The following is a 23,640-nucleotide window of genomic DNA, read 5'->3' as shown; positions in this document are numbered from 1 at the left end:
TAGCAGCTTAATTTTCTTTCTCTGAAACCAATTGAGAGTTTCCTTGGCTGTGTTTGGGATCATTGTCTTGCTGAAATGTCCACCCTCTTTTCATCTTCATCATCCTGGTAGATGGCAGCAGATTTTTTTTCAAGAATGTCTTGATACATTTGTTTATTCATTCTTCCTTGAATTATATGAAATTTGCCAGTGCCTTATGCTGAAAAACAGCCATAATAATAATAATAATAATCTTTATATAGCGCCAACATATTCCGCAGCGCTTTACAGTTTAACAGTTTCAAACACAACAGCCATAGGTAACAACGTTAACAATACAATAATAGAGCAAAATAAGACGACCCTGCTTGTGAGAGCTTACAATCTACAATGAGGTGGGGGAGATACAAAGTACAGGTGTGTATTTACAATGATGTATTTACAATGATGGTCCAGCCATCTTCAGGGGGTGGGGGGTGGATGGACATAGTGAATGGGCTACACACACATAAACTAATCAAAGTCATTTTATGTTTATGTGGTAGGCCGCTCTGAACAAATGTGTTTTGAGCGAGCGCCTAAAACTATACAAGTTGTGGATGGTCCTAATATCTTAGGGTAGAGCATTCCAGAGGATTGGCGCAGCACGGGAGAAGTCTTGGAGTCGGGAGTGGGAGGTACGGATTAGTGCAGAGGTTAGTCGAAAGTGATTTGCAGAGCGCAGCGGTCGGCTAGGCCGATAGACAGAAATGAGGGAGGAGATGTAAGGGGGTGCCGCACTGTGGAGAGCTTTGTGGGTGAGAACAAGTGCTTTGAATTGTATCCTGTAAATGAATGGGCAGCCAGTGTAATGACTGGCGAAGAGCGGATGCATCTGAGTATCGATTAGCTAGATAGACAACCCTGGCTGCTGCGTTAAGGATAGACTGGAGAGGGGAAAGTCGAGTAAGGGGGAGGCCAATTAATAGAGCATTGCAGTAGTCCAGGCGGGAGTGGATTAGGGCGACAGTGAGGGTTTTTGTTGTCTCCATGGTGAGAAAAGGACGGATTCTAGAGATGTTCTTTAGGTGTAAGCGGCACGAGCGGGCAAGAGATTGTATGTGGGAGGTGAAGGAGAGATCGGAGTCAAACATATCACCCAGACAGCGTGCCTGCTGCCGGGGTGTTATTATGGTGCCACCCACGGAGAGGGAAATGTCAGATTTAGGGAGGTTAATAGAAGGCGGGAGCAGAAGAAGTTCAGTTTTGGAGAGGTTGAGTTTCAGATAGAGAGCGGACATGATATTGGAGACTGCAGACAGACACTCAGTGGCGTTCTGTAGTACAGCGGGGGTAAGGTCAGGGAATGACGTGTATAGTTGTGTGTCATCAGCATAAAGATGGTACTGAAAGCCAAATCTGCCGATGGTCTGTCCAATTGGGGCTGTGTAGAGGGAGAAGAGAAGGGGGCCAAGGACTGAGCCCTGAGGTACCAGAACAATGAGAGGAAGAGGAGATGAAGTGGAGCCAGAGAACAGAACACTGAAGGAGCGGTCAGAAAGGTAGGAGGAGAACCAGGAGAGAGCAGTGTCCTTAATGCCTAGAGACTGGAGCCTAGAGAGTAGGAGAGGGTGGTCAACAGTGTCGAAAGCTGCAGAAAGGTCGAGGAGAATGAGCAGAGAGTGGTCACCGTTACATTTTGCTGTCAGAAGGTCATTGGTCACCTTGATGAGTGCAGTTTCTGTCGAATGTAGGGGGCGGAAGCCGGACTGTGAAGGGTCTAGGAGGGAATGAGTGGAGAGGTAACGGGTAAGGCGGAAGTAGATCAGGCGCTCCAAGAGTTTTGAGATGAAGGGGAGATTGGAGACCGGTCTGTAATTTTTGTGCAGGATGGGTCGAGGGTGGAGTTTTTTAGTAATGGAGTAATGATAGAGTGTTTGAAGGAGGAGGGGAAAATGCCAGAGGAGAGGGAGAGATTAAAGATTGTAGTTAGGTGAGTTGTGACGACTGGAGAGAGAGATTGGAGGAGATGAGAGGGAATGGGGTCGGTAGTGCATGTAGTCGGACGAGAAGAAGAGAGGAGCTTGGAGACTTCTTCTGTGATGGGATCGAATGTGGAGAGTGAGCCAGGGCTGTTTTACTCTGTGTTTGGAGGTTCTGAGGGTGAGGGGAGCTACTTGGTCAAGGGTGCTTCTAAGAGTGTTGTTGTAGTGATGTACAGCCAGATGAGGACAGGAAAAAAAAGAGATTGGGGACAATTATGAGTGTAGGGAGTCTGAAAGTGTATGAGGGTTAATGGCATGTAGATTTCTGAATGTGTGGTAGGTAGGAGAGTGCTGGTGTGGGCGAGGAATTGTGAGTGTGAAGGATAGAATGTTGTGGTCAGAGAGGGGAAGCGGTGAGTTATCTAGGTAGGAGATTGAACAGAGCCGGACAAAGACCAGGTCCAGGGTGTTACCGTCTTTGTGTGTTTCAGAGGTTGAGAGCTGCGAGAGGCCTAGAGAAGTGGTTAGTGATAGAAGCTGGGATGCAGATGTGGAAGTGGGGCTGTTAATGGGGATGTTGAAGTCTCCCAGGATAAGGGTTGGGAGTTCTGAGGACATGAAGTGCGGCAGCCAGGCAGAGAAATGGTCCAGGAAGTGGGTGGGTGAGCCTGGGGGCCGGTATATGACCACTACTCTAAGGGAGAGGGGACGAAAGAGCCTGATGGTGTGGACCTCAAAAGAAGGGAATGAGAGTAATGAACTGGGGGTATAACCTGGAATGTGCATTGTGGGGACAAGAGTATGCCGACTCCACCACCAGGTCTGTTTGTGGGTCTTGGGGAATGGGAGAATTGTAAGCCACCATGGGAAATGGCAGCAGGGGAAACAGTGTCAGAGTCCTGGATCCAGGTTTCAGTGAGGGCCAACAGATTCAGAGAGTTGTTCAGAAAGTAGTTGTGCAGGAAAGGAATCTTGTTACATACAGACCGTGGATTCCAAAGGGCACAATTTAAAGAGAGAGATGAGGGAGTGCAAGTAATATTAATAAGGTTAGTACGGTTTTGATATGAGGTAGGGTAGCGGTTGGTGGATGGGGGACCGGGGTTGGGGGAGATGTCCCCCGAAATCAGTAGGAGTAGGAAGATAAAAAGCAAGTAGTTTTTGGAAGTGTATGAAGTTTTTTTGTGCAGTGTGTTTGGGCAAGATGGGCTGAGGTTTTTCTGGAAGGTGAGAAGTGCATGAGAGCTGTTGTAAATTCTGCTCTTGGGCTCCCTCCGGTGGTTATAAGTGGTAGTGCTGCTGTCTCTGAATCGCAGCATTCATCAGGTGTGTCGAGTTTTTGCAATCCTGACTGGGCTATTCAGCCTTGCTTGACCCTTTAGTCAGTGCCAGTTGTCCATTGTTCCTGGAGGATTCACATCCCTGCCTGCTCTCTCCTGCTTTGCTGTTCATTTCAACAAAGATAAGTTCTGGCCTTGATTTTTGCTGTCCACATGCTGTGGCCTTATTGTTCAGTTCTTTTCCATGTTTTAGTCTTGTCCAGCTTGGTCTGTATAAGGATTTGTTTAGCCAATCTGGTATCTCTGGAGATGCAGATATACCCTCCATATCTTTAGTTAGCTGTGGAGATTTTGTATTTTCTGTGGTGGATATTTTCTTGTGTTTTAATACTGACCGCATAGTACTCTGTCCTATCCTTTCTATTTAGCTAGAAGTGGCCTCCTTTGCTAAATTCTGATTTCAGTCTGTGTATGTTTTTTCCCTCTCCTCTCACAGTCAATATTTGTGGGGGGCTGTCTATCCTTTGGGAATTTTCTCTGAGGCAAGATAGTTTTCCCTTTTCTATCTCTAGGGGTAATTAGTCCTCCGGCTGTGTCGAGATGTCTAGGGAGTGATAGGTACATTCCACGGCTACTTCTAGTTGTGGTGTTAAGTTCAGGGTCTGCGGTCAGTACAGGTACCACCTTCTCCAGAGTACGTTTCATGCTGCTCTTAGGCCACCAGATCATAACAGTACAACTGGCCCAACAATGAGTTAACCGCATCTCAGAAGAAGAGAAGGAAAGTGCTGAGCCATTTTTTTTCTCTGTAGTCTGTTGTGTTTTTTTTTTTTTTTCCTCTTTACCTCTGGGTGGCTCAGGAGTTCGGCGCTGGTATGGATGTTCAGGGATTGGCTTCTCGTGTGGATCAACTTGCTGCTAGAGTACAGGGTATTTCCGATTATATCGTTCAGACTCCGGTTTTAGAGCCTAGAATTCCAACTCCTGATTTGTTTCTTGGGGACAGGTCCAAATTTTTGAGCTTTAAAAATAACTGTGAACTGTTTTTTGCTCTGAAACCCCGTTCCTCTGGTGATCCCATCCAGCAGGTTAAAATTGTTATATCTCTGCTGCGTGGTGACCCCCAGGATTGGACATTTGCCCTGGAACCTGGGAATCCGGCGTTGCTTAATGTAGACACCTTTTTTCAGGCGCTTGGGTTATTGTATGATGAACCTAATTCAGTGGATCATGCTGAGAAGACCTTGTTAGCCCTGTGTCAGGGTCAAGAAGCGGCAGAATCATATTGCCAGAAATTTAGAAAATGGTCTGTACTGACTAAATGGAATGAGGATGCCTTGGCGGCAATTTTCAGAAAGGGTCTTTCTGAATCCGTTAAAGATGTTATGGTTGGGTTCCCCACGCCTGCTGGTCTGAGTGATTCTATGTCTTTGGCCATTCAGATTGATCGGCGCTTGCGCGAGCGCAGAGTTGTGCACACTATGGCATTGTCTTCCGAGCGGAGTCCTGAGCCTATGCAGTGTGATAGGATTGTGTCTAGAGCTGAACGACAAGGATTCAGACGTCAGAATAGGTTGTGTTTTTACTGCGGCGATTCTGCTCATGTTATTTCTGATTGCCCTAAGCGTACCAAGAGAATCGCTAGTTCTGTTACCATCAGTACTGTACAACCTAAATTTCTGTTATCTGTGACCCTGATCTGCTCATTATCGTCATTTTCTGTCATGGCATTTGTGGATTCAGGCTCCGCTCTAAACTTAATGGACTTAGAATTTGCCAGACGTTGTGGTTTCCCCTTGCAGCCTTTGCAGAGTCCTATTCCTTTGAGGGGCATTGATGCTACACCGTTGGCTAAAAATAAACCTCAGTTTTGGACACAGCTGACCATGTGCATGGCGCCAGCCCATCAGGAAGATTGTCGTTTTCTGGTGTTGCATAATTTGCATGATGCTATTGTGCTGGGTTTCCCATGGTTACAGGTGCATAATCCGGTATTAGATTGGAAATCTATGTCTGTGACTAGTTGGGGTTGTCAGGGGGTTCAAGGTGACGTTCCTTTGATGTCAATTGCCTCCTCCCCCTCTTCTGAAATTCCTGAGTTTTTGTCAGATTTCCAGGATGTATTCAATGAGCCCAAGTCCAGTTCCCTTCCACCGCATAGGGACTGTGATTGTGCTATTGACTTGATTCCAGGCTGTAAGTTCCCTAAGGGCCGACTTTTCAACCTGTCTGTGCCAGAACATACCGCCATGCGGAGCTATGTTAAGGAGTCCTTGGAGAAGGGGCATATTCGGCCATCTTCTTCACCATTGGGAGCAGGTTTTTTTTTTGTTGCCAAAAAAGATTGCTCCTTGAGACCCTGTATTGATTATCGCCTCTTGAATAAGATCACGGTCAAATTCCAATACCCTTTGCCTTTGCTTTCTGATCTGTTTGCTAGGATTAAGGGGGCTAGTTGGTTTACTAAGATTGACCTTCGAGGGGCATACTGTATAATCTTGTTCGTATTAAGCAGGGTGACGAATGGAAAACTGCGTTTAATACGCCCGAAGGTCATTTTGAATACCTTGTGATGCCATTCGGACTCTCTAATGCTCCATCTGTGTTTCAGTCCTTCATGCATGATATATTTCGGAATTATCTTGATAAATTCATGATTGTATATTTGGATGATATTTTGATTTTTTCAGATGATTGGGAGTCTCATGTGAAACAAGTCAGGATGGTATTTCAGATCCTTCGTGATAATGCCTTGTTTGTGAAGGGGTCTAAGTGCCTCTTTGGAGTACAGAAGATTTCTTTTTTGGGCTTCATTTTTTCTCCCTCATCTATAGAAATGGATCCGGTTAAGGTTCAGGCTATTCATGATTGGATACAGCCCACATCCGTGAAGAGCCTTCAGAAATTTTTGGGCTTTGCTAATTTTTATCGCCGTTTCATTGCCAACTTCTCCAGTGTGGTTAAACCCCTGACCGATTTGACGAAGAAAGGCGCTGATGTGACGAATTGGCCCTCTGCGGCTGTTTCTGCGTTTCAGGAGCTTAAACGCCGATTTACTTCTGCCCCTGTGTTGCGTCAGCGGGATGCTTCTCTTCCTTTTTCAGGTTGAGGTTGACGCTTCTGAGATTGGGGCAGGGGCCGTTTTGTTTCAGAGGAATTCTGATGGTTCCTTGATGAAACCGTGTGCCTTCTTTTCTCGAAAGTTTTCGCCTGCGGAACGCAATTATGATGTCGGCAATCGTGAGTTGTTGGCTATGAAGTGGGCATTTGAGGAGTGGTGACATTGGCTTGAGGGGGCCAAGCACCGTATTGTGGTCTTGACCGATCATAAGAATCTGATTTACCTCGAGTCTGCTAAACGGCTGAATCCTAGACAGGCCCGATGGTCCCTGTTTTTCTCCCGTTTTGATTTTGTGGTCTTGTATCTTCCGGGTTCTAAGAATGTTAAGGCTGATGCCCTCTCTAGGAGCTTTTTGCCTGATTCTCCTGGGGTCCTTGAGCCGGTCGGCATTCTGAAGGAAGGGGTGATTCTTTCTGCCATCTCCCCTGATTTACGACGGCTTCTTCAGGAATTTCAGGCTGATAAACCTGACCGCTGTCCAGTGGGGAAACTGTTTGTTCCTGACAGATGGACTAGTAAAGTGATTTCGGCGGTTCATTGTTCTGTGTTGGCTGGTCATCCTGGGATTTTTGGTACCAGAGATTTGGTTGGTAGGTCCTTTTGGTGGCCTTCTTTGTCAGGGGATGTGCGTTCTTTTGTGCAGTCCTGTGGGACTTGTGCGCGGGCCAAGCCTTGCTGTTCCCGCGCTAGTGGGTTGCTTTTGCCTTTGCCGGTCCCTGAGAGGCCTTGGACGCATATTTCTATGGATTTTATTTCGGATCTTCCGGTTTCCCAGAGGATGTCGGTTATCTGGGTAGTTTGTGACCGGTTTTCTAAGATGGTTCATGTGGTACCTTTGCCTAAGTTGCCTTCCTCTTCTGATTTGGTTCCGTTGTTTTTTCAGCATGTGGTTCGTTTGCATGGCATTCCGGAGAATATTGTGTCCGATAGAGGTTCCCAGTTTGTTTCTAGGTTTTGGCGGGCCTTTTGTGCTAGGCTGGGCATTGATTTGTCTTTTTCTTCCGCGTTTCATCCTCAGACAAATGGCCAAACCGAGCGAACTAATCAGACTTTGGAAACTTATTTGAGATGCTTTTTGTCTGCTGATCAGGATGATTGGGTGGCTTTCGAGTTTGCCCTTAATAATCGGGCTAGTTCTGCTACCTTGGTTTCACCCTTCTTTTGTAACTCTGGTTTTCATCCTCGTTTTTCTTCAGGGCAGGTTGAGCCTTCTGATTGTCCTGGGGTGGACTCTGTGGTTGACAGGTTGCAGCAAATTTGGGCTCATGTTGTTGACAATTTGGTGTTGTCTCAGGAGGGGGCTCAGCGTTTTGCTAACCGTCGTTGGTGTGTTGGTTCCTGGCTTCGGGTTGGGGATTTGGTCTGGTTGTCTTCCCGTCATGTTCCTATGAAGGTTTCTTCCCCTAAGTTTAAGCCTCGGTTTATTGGCCCTTATAGGATTTCTGAGATTATCAATCCAGTGTCTTTTCGTTTGGCCCTTCCAGTCTCTTTTTCCATCCATAATGTTTTTCATAGATCTTTGTTGCGGAAATACGTGGTGCCCGTTGTTCCCTCTGTTGATCCTCCTGCCCCGGTGTTGATTGATGGGGAGTTGGAGTATGTGGTTGATAAGATTTTGGATTCTCATTTTTCGAGGCGGAAGCTTCAGTATCTTGTCAAATGGAAGAGTTATGGCCAGGAGGATAATTCTTGGGTTGTTGCCTCCGATGTTCATGCTGAGGATTTGGTTCGTGCCTTTCATTTGGCTCGTCCGGATCGGCCTGGGGGCTCTGGTAAGGGTTCGGTGACCCCTCCTCAAGGGGGGGGTACTGTTGTGAATTCTGCTCTTGGGCTCCCTCCGGTGGTTATAAGTGGTAGTGCTGCTGTCTCTGGATCGCAGCATTCATCAGGTGTGTCAAGTTTTTGCAATCCTGACTGGGCTATTTAGCCTTGCTTGACCCTTTAGTCAGTGCCAGTTGTCCATTGTTCCTGGAGGATTCACATCCCTGCCTGCTCTCTCCTGCTTTGCTGTTCATTTCAACAAAGATAAGTTCTGGCCTTGATTTTTGCTGTCCACATGCTGTGTGTTATGATCCCAATGGCAAGGATCTCAGAGATTACAGCAAAGTCTGCAAACATAAATACCAGCTCATAGGGACGTGGTAACTAGGCTGACCATATACCTGATCCTAGCACAAACACTAACAGTAGCCGGGGAACGTGCCTACGTTGATCCTAGACGTCTCGCGCCAGCCGGAGAACTAACTAACCCTATCAGGGAAAATAAGACCTCTCTTGCCTCAAGAAGAAAGACCCCAAAGTTATAGTACAAGCCCCCAACAAATAATAACGGTGAGGTAAGAAGAAAAGACAAACGTAAGAATGAACTAGATTTTAGCAAAGAGAGGCCCACTGACTAATAGCAGAAGATAGTAAGATGACTTGTATGGTCAGCAAAAAACCCTGCAAAATATCCACGCTGAATATCCAATAACCCCCGAACCGACTAACGGTGAGGGGGGAGAATATCAGCCCCCTAGAGCTTCCAGCGATATCAGGAATCACATTTTGTACAAGCTGGACAAAAATATGAACAATACAAATAAACAAAAATAAGAAAGCAGGACTTAGCTTATCTTGCAAAGAACCAGGACCTGAAGACAGGAGCAAACAGAAATGAACTGATTACAACGATGCCAGGCACTGGACTGAGAATCCAGGAAGTTTAAATAGCAACACCCCAGGCCTAACGAAGCAGGTGAGTACCAACCTGGTAAAAGACAATCCAAGTGCCAAATCACTAGTGACCACAAGAGGGAGCCAAGAAGTATAGTTCACAACAGTACCCCCCCTTTAAGGAGGGGTCACCGAACCCTCACCAAGACCACCAGGGCGACCAGGATGAGCAGCGTGGAAGGCACGAACCAAATCGGCCGCATGAACATCAGAGGCGGCCACCCAGGAATTATCCTCCTGACCATAGCCCTTCCATTTGACCAAATACTGAAGCCTCCGTCTAGAGAGACGAGAATCCAAGATCTTCTCTACCACGTACTCCAACTCGCCCTCAACCAACACCGGAGCAGGAGGCTCAACAGCAGGAACCACAGGCACAACGTACCGCCGCAACAAAGACCTATGGAACACGTTGTGAATGGCAAACGACACCGGAAGATCCAAACGAAAAGAAACCGGGTTAAGAACTTCCAAAATTTTATAAGGACCAATAAAGCGAGGCTTAAACTTAGGAGAGGAAACCTTCAGAGGGACATACCGAGAAGACAACCAAACCAAATCCCCAACACGAAGTCGGGGGCCCACACCGCGGCGGCGGTTGGCAAAACGCTGAGCCTTCTCCTGTGACAACTTCAAGTTGTCCACCACATGATTCCAAATCCGCTGCAACCTATCCACCACGGAATCCACCCCAGGACAGTCAGAAGACTCAACATGACCCGAGGAGAAACGAGGATGAAAACCAGAGTTGCAGAAGAATGGCGAAACCAAAGTAGCGGAACTAGCCCGATTATTAAGGGCAAACTCCGCCAATGGCAAGAAGGTCACCCAATCATCCTGGTCCGCAGAAACAAAACATCTCAAATAAGCCTCCAGTGTCTGATTAGTTCGCTCCGTTTGACCATTAGTCTGAGGATGGAAGGCAGATGAAAACGACAAATCAATGCCCATTTTAGCACAAAAAGATCGCCAGAATCTGGACACAAACTGGGATCCTCTGTCGGACACGATATTCTCCGGAATGCCGTGTAAATGAACCACATTCTGAAAAAACAAAGGAACCAGATCGGAAGAGGAAGGCAACTTAGGCAAGGGTACCAAATGGACCATCTTGGAAAAACGATCACACACCACCCAGATGACAGACATTCCTTGAGACACCGGAAGATCAGAAATGAAATCCATGGAAATGTGTGTCCAAGGCCTCTTCGGGACGGGCAAGGGCAGAAGCAACCCGCTAGCACGAGAACAACAAGGCTTAGCCCGAGCACAAGTCCCACAGGACTGCACAAATGACCGCACATCCCGTGACAAGGAAGGCCACCAAAAGGACCTAGCCACCAAATCTCGGGTACCAAAAATTCCCGGATGCCCTGCCAACACCGAGGAATGAACCTCGGAAATGACTTTGCTAGTCCATTTATCAGGAACAAACAGTCTGTCGGGTGGACAAGAGTCAGGTCTACCAGCCTGAAATCTCAGGAGATATGGCCGACACGATTACTCCCTCTTTAAGAATACCAGCTGGCTCCGAGACTCCAGGAGAGTCAGGCACAAAGCTCCTAGAAAGAGCATCAGCCTTAACATTCTTCGAACCAGGCAGGTACGAGACCACAAAGTCAAAACGAGAGAAAAACAATGACCAACGAGCCTGTCTAGGATTCAGGCGCTTAGGCTACGTTCACACTAGCGTTGTGCGCCGCTGCGTCGGCGACGCAACGCACAACGCACGCAAAAACGCGGCAAAACGCACGCAAAAACGCTGCGTTTTGCGACGCATGCGTCGGTTTTTGCCGAAAATCGGACGCAAGAAAAATGCAACTTGTTGCGTTTTCTTGGTCCGACGCTTGCGGCAAAAAAGACGCATGTGTGGCACAACGCAACAAAAAAAACCGCATGCGTCCCCCATGTTAAGTATAGGGGGCGCATGACGCATGCGTCGCCGCTGCGTCGCCGACGCAAACCCGACGCACATTAGCTTAACGCTAATGTGAACGTAGCCTTAGCAGACTCGAGATACATCAGATTTTTGTGATCAGTCAAGACCACCACACGATGCTTAGCACCTTCGAGCCAATGACGCCACTCCTCAAATGCCCACTTCATGGCCAACAACTCCCGATTACCAACATCATAGTTCCACTCAGCAGGCGAAAACTTCCTAGAGAAAAAAGCACATGGTCTCATCACAGAGCAACCAGAGCCTCTCTGCGACAAAACAGCCCCAGCACCGATCTCGGAAGCATCCACTTCAACCTGAAAGGGAAGTGAGACATCAGGCTGGCACAAAACAGGCGCCGAAGTAAACCGGCGCTTCAGCTCCTGGAAGGCCTCCACGGCTGCAGGGGCCCAATTAGCCACATCAGAACCTTTCTTGGTCATATCCGTCAAAGGTTTAACAACGCTAGAAAAATTAGCGATAAAGCGACGGTAGAAATTAGCAAACCCCAAGAACTTCTGAAGACTCTTAACAGACGTGGGCTGAGTCCAATCATGAATAGCTCGGACCTTGACTGGGTCCATCTCCACAGCAGAAGGGGAGAAAATAAAACCCAAAAAGGAAACCTTCTGCACTCCAAAGAGACACTTTGAGCCCTTCACAAACAAAGCATTATCACGCAAAACCTGAAACACCATCCTGACCTGCTTTACATGAGAATCCTAATCATCCGAGAAAACCAGAATATCATCCAGATAAACAGTCATAAATTTATCCAGATACTTCCGGAAGATATCATGCATAAAGGACTGAAACACTGAAGGAGCATTAGAGAGCCCAAAGGGCATCACCAAGTATTCAAAATGACCTTCGGGCGTATTGAATGCAGTTTTCCATTCATCTCCCTGCCTAATGCGCACAAGGTTGTACGCACCACGAAGATCTATCTTGGTGAACCACTTGGCACCCTTAATCCGAGCAAACAAGTCTGACAATAGTGGCAAAGGATACTGAAACTTAACAGTGATTTTATTCAGAAGCCGATAGTCTATACAAGGTCTCAAAGACCCGTCCTTCTTGGCCACAAAAAAGAATCCCGCACCAAGAGGGGAAGAGGATGGACGAATATGCCCCTTCTCCAAAGACTCCTTGACATAAGAACGCATCGCGGCACGCTCGGGTACAGACAAATTAAATAATCGTCCCTTAGGAAATTTACTGCCAGGAATCAAATCTATAGCGCAGTCACAGTCCCTATGAGGAGGAAGATCACTGGACCTGGACTCACTGAATACATCCTGATAGTCACACAAATACTCAGGAACCTCTGAAGGAGTAGAAGTAGCAATAGACACCGGCGGAGAATCGCAATGAATTCCCTGACAACCCCAACTCGACACAGACATAGCCTTCCAATCCAAAACAGGATTATGGGTCTGTAACCATGGCAGACCTAACACGACCAAATCATTCATTTTATGCAGAACAAGAAAACGAATCACCTCCCGATGTTCAGGAGTCATGCACATGGTCACTTGTGTCCAAAACTGCGGTTTATTTTCCGCCAGTGGCGTAGCATCAATTCCTCTGAGAGGAATAGGAATTTTTAAAGGCTCCAGGACAAAACCGCAGCGCTTGGCAAACGACAAGTCCATAAGACTCAGGGCAGCACCTGAATCCACAAACGCCATAACAGGGTAGGAAGACAATGAACAAATTAAAGTCACAGACAAAATAAATTTAGGCTGCAAATTACCAATGGAGACAGGACTGACAACCTTGGTTAGGCGTTTAGAGCATGCTGATATAACATGTGTAGAATCACCACAGTAAAAACACAGCCCATTCTGTCGTCTATGATTTTGTCGTTCGGTTCTAGTCAGGATTCTATCACATTGCATTGCTGGATCGGGGTTTCTATCACATTGCATTGAAACAGGTGTCTGTTCAGACAACACCGCCAGAGGATTAGCGGATTTGCGCTCCCGCAAACGCCGATCAATCTGAATAGCCAGCGCCATAGAATCATTCAGACTTGTAGGAATTGTGAAACCCACCATCACATTCTTAATGGCTTCAGAAAGGCCATTTCTGAAATTTGCGGCCAGAGCACATTCATTCCATTGAGTAAGCACGGACCATTTCCGAAATTTTTGGCAATACACTTCGGCTTCATCCTGGCCCTGAGAGATAGCCAGAAGAGCTTTTTCTGCCTGAATTTCAAGATTAGGCTCCTCATAAAGCAATCCGAGCGCCAGAAAAAACGCATCAACATCCGCCAATGCCGGATCTCCTGGCGCTAACGAGAAAGCTCAATCCTGAGGGTCGCCACGCAAAAAGGAGATAACAATTTTAACTTGCTGAGCTGAATCTCCAGACGAACGAGGTTTCAAAGATAGAAACAATTTACAATTATTCCTAAAATTCCTAAATTTAAATCGATCTAGAGAGAACAGCTCAGGAATAGGTATCTTAGGCTCAGACCTAGGACTGCTAACAACAAAATCCTGAATGCTCTGCACTCGTGCAGCAAGCTGATCCACACTAGTAATCAAGGTCTGAACATTCATGTCTGCAGCAAAGCTTACAGCCACTCTGAGAAAAAGGGGAAGGAAGAAAGAGGAGAAAAAAAAACCTCAGAACTCCTTTTCTTTTAATCCCACTTCTGCAATGCATTAACTATTCATGGGCCTGGCATACTGTTATGATCCCAATGGCAAGGATCTCAGAGATTACAGCAAAGTCTGCAAACATAAATACCAGCTCATAGGGACGTGGTAACTAGGCTGACCATATACCTGATCCTAGCACAAACACTAACAGTAGCCGGGGAACGTGCCTACGTTGCTCCTAGACGTCTCGCGCCAGCCGGAGAACTAACTAACCCTATCAGGGAAAATAAGACCTCTCTTGCCTCCAGAGAAAAGACCCCAAAGTAATACAAGCCCCCAACAAATAATAACGGTGAGGTAAGAAGAAAAGACAAACGTAAGAATGAACTAGATTTTAGCAAAGAGAGGCCCACTGACTAATAGCAGAAAATAGTAAGATGACTTATATGGTCAGCAAAAAACCCTGCAAAATATCCACGCAGAATATCCAAGAACCCCCAAACCGACTAACGGTGAGGGGGGAGAATATCAGCCCCCTAGAGCTTCCAGCAATATCAGGAATCACATTTTGTACAAGCTGGACAAAAATATGAACAAAGCAAAATAACAAAAAATAAGAAAGCAGGACTTAGCTTATCTTGCAAAGAACCAGGACCTGAAGACAGGAGCAAACAGAAATGAACTGATTACAACGATGCCAGGCACTGGACTGAGAATCCAGGAAGTTTAAATAGCAACACCCCAGGCCTAACGAAGCAGGTGAGTACCAACCTGGTAAAAGACAATCCAAGTGCCAAATCACTAGTGACCACAAGAGGGAGCCAAGAAGTATAGTTCACAACAGCTGTGGCCTTATTGTTCAGTTCTTTTCCATGTTTTTGTCTTGTCCAGCTTGGTCTGTATAAGGATTTGTTTAGCCAAGCTGGTATCTCTGGAGATGCAGATATACCCTCCATATCTTTAGTTAGCTGTGGAGATTTTGTATTTTCTGTGGTGGATATTTTCTTGTGTTTTAATACTGACCGCATAGTACTCTGTCCTATCCTTTCTATTTAGCTAGAAGTGGCCTCCTTTGCTAAATTCTGATTTCAGTCTGTGTATGTTTTTTCCCTCTCCTCTCACAGTCAATATTTGTGGGGGGCTGTCTATCCTTTGGGAATTTTCTCTGAGGCAAGATAGTTTTCCCTTTTCTATCTCTAGGGGTAATTAGTCCTCCGGCTGTGTCGAGATGTCTAGGGAGTGATAGGTACATTCCACGGCTACTTCTAGTTGCGGTGTTAAATTCAGGGTCTGCGGTCAGTACAGGTACCACCTTCTCCAGAGTACGTTTCATGCTGCTCTTAGGCCACCAGATCATAACAGAGAGCTGAACATGGGAGAGGGAAGGAGAGAGGAGCTGATGTATATGAGTCGTGATGGAGGGGGGATTGGCGGTGAATGTGGATTGCAAGGGAGCATAGGAGGATAGGAATAAAGCACATGGATAAAAGGGAGAACAGAGTGGGTTACCTGACTCCTGCCCTGACTAACTGCCATGGAATAACTGCTGTATCACGACGCTTATCTTCGTGATGCTTTGCTTCTGGGACGCTTGCGTGCACCCCCACTTGCGTGCACCCCAAGGATGTTTCTAAATTCATAGTCCAGACTGCTGGGTCAGAAGAGATGGATTGTGGGACCAGGGTGGGGATAATTTGGCAGCTGGGGCCAACACACCAGGGGGTGATTAAATGATCAAACACATTGTGGCTGGCAACATCTATATGCTATAACACCTTAACCAAGATAATATCTAGAGTGACCACAGTCATGGGTATACATCAAACAGTGAGTAAAACGTACAATGTTACAGATGAATTATACCAATCATTATGCAGGCACATTAAAATATGTTGCTAGATGCTAGAGTGGCAGATGACAGACAGGAGACAGCAAGCAGAGGGAGTGTATACCATTAGAGTCTATTGCAGCAGATGAGACAGCTATCAGAGGTAGGAAGTTGCACCATGTGAATGTATTGCAGGAGACAGCAAGCAGAGGGAGTGTATACCATTAGAGTCTATTGCAGGAGATGAGACAGCTATCAGAGGTAGGAAGTTGCACCATTTGAATGTATTGCAGGAGACAGCAAGCAGAGGGAGTGTATACCATTAGAGTCTATTGTAGTGCAGACAGATGCCAGCACCTATGGGCTAGGTGTAGTTCTCAGCCAGGTGAACCAACAAGGAGAGGAACACCCAATTCTGTACCTAAGCAGGAAACTCCTGCCCAGAGAAGTGGCTTATGCCACCATTGAAAAGGAATGTTTGGCAATTGTGTGGGCTCTGCAGAAGCTGCAACCATACCTCTATGGGCGCAACTTCACCGTGATCACAGATCATAACCCATTGAGTTGGCTCAACAGAGTAGTTGGGGACAATGGGAAATTGCTTAGATGGAGTTTGATACTTCAGCAATATGATTTCACAATTCAGCACAAGAAGGGAGCTGATCATGGCAATGCTGATGGCCTGTCTCGACAAGACGGGGCAGAACCAGATACATGCTCAGGAGCTGACCTGTAAGTCAACCCCCATGCACGTTCATAAGGAGGGAGGTGTGGTGAAATATGTGTATATATATATCTATATGTGTGTAGTGACATATGTCTAGGGTTATATGTGTGACTAGTGATAATGTAACATCTGTCCTGAAGGCAAGTCGCACCTAGGTGTTAACAGGTACTTCCTTGGGAATAGTAGATATTGTGTCTCCCTATCTCACCAGGAGGTCTAGCTAGGGCAAAGAAGAAAGGGAACATTTGGCACCTTCTAGGTCTTGGAGGGGAGATGCTAATTGTGGCTTGAGGGGATCTATTCCTGAGAATCGTTTCACACGTATCGCAAGAGAAAATAATATATTCATTGGGGGCGCGGCCGTGGCCCAATTAAACAGGCAGCAGTTATGATATTGACCTGAGGGGCCGGTCTAGAAACCTAACCTCCAGACCGAAGTTATAAATTTAGGCTGCAGACAGAGAATTGTGTTCACATGATGGGGGCAGCCTGAGAAGCTAGTGTGATCCAATCTAGTATCTACATTCGTCCTACCCTCAGGGAGCAGAAGCAACTACCAGTTAGTATCCAAATAAACAGGAGAAAACTTACAGAAATTATCTGTTTTGCATAAGTTGTATGTCTTTTTATTATCATATTTTTATACCTTTTCTTATTGTAAGCACTGACCCTTTTGTTATTAAAGTATAAAACTTTAACAAGTTGAACCTTGAATGTTCTAAAAGAATCCATAGCCTAAAGTGGGTGAGCCTTATGAGTGATAGACATATTTTTATTATTATTATTATTATTATTTCTGGGACTCATCGCCCATGTATTCGATGAGTGGTGGCAGCGCGTATGAGCGGGTGTGTGGCCTGGGTCGGTGTGTGATTTATGCTCCTATTACAGCATAGGACAGAGGTTGAATGCTGGACTGAGAGTGGGGAGATAGATTAACCCTTGTAGGCACAACCCCAAGTCACGTGTGAGAGCAGGCACGTGACGAATAAGTGACACCACGGAGTAGGGATCCGCCATGATGTTTCCAACTAAAAATTCACTGTTGGTATAGTATTTTGGAGCGTGATATCCAGTGCTTTTTGGCCTCCAAGCATGTTGTGTATTATGGCATCTAAAGAGTTCAATTTTGGTCTCATCTGTTCTGACTGTATTCTCCCAATATTTCACAGGCTTATCTAAATGTTGTTGATCAAACTGTAAACGCGCTTGGACATTATTTTTTTTTCAGCCATAGAGTCCTGTGTGATGAGCGTGCATACAGGCCATGGAGGTTGAGTGCTTTACTTATTGTTATCTTTTAAACAATTGTACCTGCTAATTCCAGTTCTTTCTATAGCTTGCCACAGGTTGCCCTTGGCTCTTGGACAACTCTTCTGATAATTGTTTTTCACTTCTCTATCTGACATCTGGTCTTGGCCTTTTTATGGTGAAATTATGTTCTTTCCTATTCCGAATTATGGCCTCAACTGTGCTCACTGGAACCTTCAGTAGTTTAGAAATTCTTTTGTAACCAATGGCATCAGTATGTTTTGTAACAATAAGGTTGCAAAGGTCTTGAGACTGCTTACTGGTTTTACCCATCATGAGATGTTTCTTTGTGGCACCTTGGTAATGAGACACCTTTTTATAGGCCGTTAGTTGAACCAGCTGATATTATTTTTAACTTAGTGGCAGGATTGCTTTCTAATTACTGATCGATTTCAGATGGTGTCATGACTTTCCATGGCTTTTTACACCTCTTTCTTTATGTGTTCAATATTTTTTTGCTGTATCATTTCCTATTATTACTCCTAACTTAATTTATGGATATCTGTGGTTTGATATCTTTGCCTGTGTGGATTGGATGGGTTGTTACCGACATCTGGCGGGAATTTCATGTTAATATCACCTAGAAATATATTTATTTAGAAAATTGGTGACACGTTCAATACTTATTTCACCCCTGTATATGGTGATCTTTATCCTTACTTTTCCTTGCATAGGATTGCATAGTAGTTAAAAAGACAGATGGTCAGTGTATGAGCCCCGCCAGCTGCCCTTTACAGTCAGAATGGAGCAGGACCCAAAATTCACTACACTCACTAATATGTAAGAATAAAAATGATCAGAAGATCCTGGACCTCACCAACAAGATGATTGAGTTGCTGACTGGAGAGGTGAGCGCTGCTGGGAATACCATTATACAGTAACACAAGGGATGATGTATCTGGATGATGACTGTATCATTGTGTCTCAGGTTCCTATAAGGAGTGAGGAAGTCACCGTCCATTTCTCCATGGAGGAGTGGGAGTATGTAGAAGAACATAAGGATCTATACAAGGATGTCTTGATGGAGGACCACCAACCCCTTATATCACTTGGTAACAGGAAGTTTGATTTTAAAAGAGAGCAGTTTTCAGGGTCACCTGTATACATCCGTAATTTGATCTGTGTATGTTTCCTGCAGAAGGATTTACAAAGAGAAATCCATCAGAGCGATGTCCTAGTCCTCTGTATTGTCAGGATTGTCCAGAAGAAGATCACAGTGTCATAGAGGATCATCAGGTGAATGGAACGTGCAATTCTACTCTCTCTGGTCTGTAGGAAACCTATGTGGACCTCTTCGGTTTGATTCAATACATTTAAATGAAGGAGGTGGGCAGAATTGTGTGTAGAAGACATTAGGAATGCACAATTTGTTGTCTTAATTGGGTCTTAGGGTGTTTTTCTGAGTTACTAAAATATTCAAAACTACTTGTATGTGTATGATTACTTACCCGGTAAGGCCACTATAGAGCAGACGTATTTATTTTCATTATTTTGCGAAGCTCTGCACTGCACCTTTGTTTTGAGGCTGCCAGGGAATTGCTTTGGACAAGATTACCATGTAAAGAACAGATTTTATGATCTCTCACTTGTCTCACACGCATTGGCTCTATTTAAAGTAGTATGTCTGCCCCTATACTGTAAAGTAGTGTTTTAATTTCTCCATTATCTACTATGCAGTGACGTTTCAGAAGGTCACTGCAGAATAGAACGCAGACCTCCCGGACTTATAAAGTATATGGGCGGTCCGCAAGTAGTTGAAAAAGTTCTACTAGACTTCTATAACTGTCTGCTGATTTGTCTGGTATTTATTCCTCATGTTGAATAAGGATGAAGATCTCATTGATCTTAAAGTTGAAGTTGTTGCAGAGGAAGATGAAATGTATGATAATCACCTGTGTAAGGAGGAAGAAATTCCTACAGATATCAATCCAGGTAAATAATAATTGCTAAATGCAGAAGATTCCTATGCTGACTTTGTTAAGTCACCTTAGCAGGGCACTTACCGATAAAGCTGTGACGTTAAGTTTAGATGAATGAATTTAACCACTTGTCTTATACACGCATACTATACAGGGAGATGTGCCAATGAAAGGACAGTTTTAGCAACTTCCTTCTGAACATGTGCTTTATTATGGTAATTTGGTTGTTGGCATTTTTATTGTTTTGTTCAAAATTCTGTCCATAAAATCTCTTTTTATTTCTTGAAGATGACCGGACCAAGAGTTCAGAGGAATATGTCTTCTTACATCCAGTTTCTGAAGAAGATAATGATGCCACGCTAGATTCTTCAGCAGAAAACTCAGAGACACCTAATACACATACACTCAATTACAGTAAAGATATATCATCTGATCCCTCTGATCATGACTACCCTTCCCCTGATCAGTCACAGATGGACACACAAAGGTCAAGTCATAGCAGGGATAACCTTTTTATATTTCCTGAATGTGAGAAAGAGTTTTTGCAGAAAGCAGACCTTTTTCCATGTGTCCGCTGTGGCCAATCGTTGACTTGGAAATCTTACAGAGGAGAAAAACCATGTCCTTGTTCAGAACTTGGGAAAGGTTCTACACAGAATAAATATCTTAAGAATCCGAGAACACACCTAACTGTGCATCAGCATCAATGTTCTGAGTGTGGGAAGTGGTTTGCACATAAAGCAAATCTTGAAAGACACGAAAAAATTCACAGAGATGAGAGGCCATATCCATGTTCAGAATGCGGGAAATGCTTTACTCAAAAATCAGATCTTATTAAGCACCAAAGAATTCACACTGGGGAGAAGCCATTTTCTTGTTCAGAATGTGGAAAATGTTTTACTAAGAAATCAGTTCTCGTTAAACATCAGAGAATTCACACAGGAGAGAGACCATTTCCGTGTTTGGAATGTGGAAAGTCCTTCACACAGAAATCGGGCCTTGTCGAACATGGGAGAATTCACACAGGGGAGAAACCATATTCATGCTTGGAGTGTGGGAAATCTTTTACTAAGAAATCAAATCTTGCAAAACACTGGAAAATTCATACAGGGGAGAGGCCATTTCCTTGTTTGGTGTGTGGAAAAAGTTTTGCTCACAAATCCGGCCTCATTGAGCACGGGAGACTTCACACAGGGGAGAAGCCATTTTCCTGTTCAGAATGTGGGAAATGTTTTAAGTACAGATCAAATTTTATAAGACATCAGGTCCTTCATACACATTAATCCCTCATTCATGTACCCGAATATTTGAATTGAAGTACTGTACTTACAATGCATAATTTTCTGATTAAGATTCAAGTTTAAAATAATAAAGAATAAAGCCTTGTTTATTTGGCTTCAAGTACTGTACTACCAATAAAAAAAAAAAAAATCACAGAGAAAAAAGCAGAGATGGTTACCTGCTGAAGCCTCTTTTTGCGTCTGTGAGCTTTTACTGTACTACCAATGCATCGTTAATGGTTAGGAGTTACGTTTTTCTTTTTTTTTTAAAGAATAAAGCTTTGCTGGGTTGGCGCACTGGATACCTTACTTAAAGAGAACCTATCACCAGGTTTTCCCCATATAAAGTACAGCCAGCCTCTTTCAGCCCTCTATTACAGCATACTAAAATGCTGTATATGTGTCTCCAATCCACTCTGCAAGGCACAAAAAGATGTTTTATTATACTCACATAAACTGTGGTCTGGGCGTCTCTGGTCTTGATCTGGCGCCTCCTCTCTTCTTACGATCGCCTTCCTCCTGCCCTACTTCGGGTGGATAACGCATCCTACGTCATCCACACAGTCCCATTCTGCGCAGGCACACTTCTCTCTGCACTGTATTGTAGTGCACATGCGCCTGCTTTACCTACAGGTCATCGGCGCTCTCTAGCCTTTACCGGCGCAGGTACATTGCTGTGCTTTGGTCTGCACTCAGCAGGCCAGAGAGAAGTTTGCCTGCGCAGGAGCGAGATTGGAGGACACTGTGTGGATGACGTAGGACATGATATCCACACGAAGCAAGGCAGGTCGACGGTAATCTTAAGAAGAGAGGAGGTGTCGGATCAAGACCAGAGACTCCCATCGGACCGGAGCTTGTTTGTGAGTAGAACAAAAGCTATTTTTTGTGCCTTGGAGATCGGATTGGGGCCGTACATACAGCATTCTAGTATACTGTAATACAGAGCTTACAGATGCTGGCAATACTTTATATGGGGAAAACCTGGTGACAGGTTCCCTTTAAACAATTGTATTCCCTGGTTTCCCTTCTGGGTCTTAAATACTTTCTATTCTCTGAAAGTATCATTTTTAGGGGTAAGTGATTCAGAACAATTATATCTAAAATTAAGTTATAGATTAAATAGGTATATTTTTACAAAGTAAAAACGTTTAGCATGTTTGTATTTGAAATTCATCCACAGAACAAAATATTCCTGTGCCACATTGGTTCCTGTTCCTATTTTCCAGAGAGAACCCTTATGTAATATTGTTCTGGCTGCTGTAGTGTGACTTCCTCTAGGATAATATTCCCTTTTTCTTATTATGTGTATTCTTATCCGAAATGTTTGGTGACAGTTGTTTTATTTATGTTTATTTATGATTTTCTATTTATTATATGATGTTTTTCCTTGTTCATGTCTTCCAAACCAAAATAAAACCGTGTCTTTTCAATATGGTCATGACAAAATTGGAATCTAATTGTTCGCCGACTCTGCTGAATATTGTAGTTCTGAAGTACGGGACACTGTATGAGACTATTAAAGGGAATCTGTCAGCAAGTGTTTGATATGTAATATGAAAGCAGCATGATGTCTGGGCAGAAAGTCTGATGCCAGCGATGTATCACTTACTGGCCTGATTGGTGTAGTTTTGATAGAATCCTTGTAGATGCATCACTGGTCAGAATACTGAGCTGTGTAAATCCCACCCACACACCAGATGTATAGTGTACAATGAAAACTGTCAATTGTTAGCAGGCTACCAATCAGTGATGAGGATGGGCTTAGACAGATAAGCTGGACTAGCCTGCACTTGAGACCTAGGCCTGCAGTGATAATCTATTGATAAAATTCTGATTGTATTGAAACTACTGCACACAGCCTAATAAGTGACACATCACTATAATCAGGCTCTCCACTCCTACATTATGCTGCTCTCAAATTAAAAATCACAGCCCTGCTGAGATTCCCTTTAAAGAGAACCATTTACCAAATTTTTCATGTTGAATTGGACACAATGCAATAGTCTGCTGAGCGGAATAAAACATTTAGGTTTTGTTTTTTTACCTCTTTGTTGCAAAGATGTTACCATTTTAAGTATTTGGTACCTAATTATTTAACTTTTTTAAGTCCAAGTGGGTATTATCAGATAGTTTTCAGTGGATGCGTGTACTTCTCCCTATGTGATGCTGACCAATCATAAGCAGGCATCTACACTCAAAGGAAAAAAGAACAGCCCCCACAATAGATTAGAGCAGGTGTCTCAGTATATGAGACTAATGACAGACATCCTTGATCACCTGGTCTAACCTCCTGCATGAGTCTGTGTGGGGGGAGGGTCAGTGCACCTGAGACACATTACACTGGGCTGGGTATGGCTGTGTCACATTACAAATCCTGCTGTCACGATAATGTAAAAAATGCCATGTTCGGAGTAATTTTTCAGAATGTGCCATGGTTCCAGACACACGCTGTAGCTTCAACCCCCCCCCCTTCTTTTCTCCCCCACCGCATTCGTTGATACAAAAAACAAAGCCCTATGGCAGACACACGCTGTGGGCTCTCTGACCCCCCGTATTCAGCTGCATAGGAAACTGTCGTCTAACTACACACTCTGTGCACCTTGATACCAATGTGCGCCACACTCCAATTCAGAGGGTACCGAAGGCCACACTCGAGCTCAGAAGGGGCCGGAGGCCACACCCTACCTCAGAGTTGCCCGGAGGCCACACCCCAACTCAGAGGGTACCAGAGGCATCACGCTAGCTCAGAGGGCATCGAAGACCACAACTTGGAGTTGACCAGAGGCCACACCCCAACTCAGAGGGTTCCGGAGGCGACACCCCAACTCAGAGGTTACCGGAGGCCACATCCCAACTTAGAGGGGACCGAAGGCCTCACCCAAACTCAGAGGGGACCGGAGGCCATACCCCAACTCAGAGGGGACAGGAGGCAATACCCCAACTCAGAGGGGACAGGAGGCAATAC

At 44.9% G+C, this 23,640-nt stretch overlaps 1 protein-coding gene across 3 annotated transcripts in view; it reads left to right on the top strand.

The window, feature by feature from the left end:
• The window catches only part of LOC143765007 (uncharacterized), a 31,649-nt gene extending 9,539 nt beyond the window's left edge, over positions 1 to 22,110 (top strand). For all 3 annotated transcript variants that reach the window (XM_077251211.1, XM_077251210.1, XM_077251209.1), the window contains exons 3-7: positions 18,151 to 18,324; positions 18,405 to 18,528; positions 18,615 to 18,712; positions 19,303 to 19,408; positions 19,684 to 22,110. In XM_077251211.1, the coding sequence (XP_077107326.1) occupies positions 18,151 to 18,324; positions 18,405 to 18,528; positions 18,615 to 18,712; positions 19,303 to 19,408; positions 19,684 to 20,678 (1,497 nt within the window). In that variant the 3' untranslated portion in view covers positions 20,679 to 22,110. The remainder of the gene's footprint in view (positions 1 to 18,150; positions 18,325 to 18,404; positions 18,529 to 18,614; positions 18,713 to 19,302; positions 19,409 to 19,683) is intronic.
• The last annotated feature ends 1,530 nt before the right edge of the window (positions 22,111 to 23,640 follow it).

This window comes from Ranitomeya variabilis, chromosome 4 (genome assembly GCF_051348905.1).
Source record: "Ranitomeya variabilis isolate aRanVar5 chromosome 4, aRanVar5.hap1, whole genome shotgun sequence".
In the NCBI taxonomy this organism is placed as follows: domain Eukaryota; kingdom Metazoa; phylum Chordata; class Amphibia; order Anura; family Dendrobatidae; genus Ranitomeya; species Ranitomeya variabilis.
Note: the sequence above shows the minus strand (reverse complement) of the source record. Positions and strands in the feature narration are given on the sequence as shown.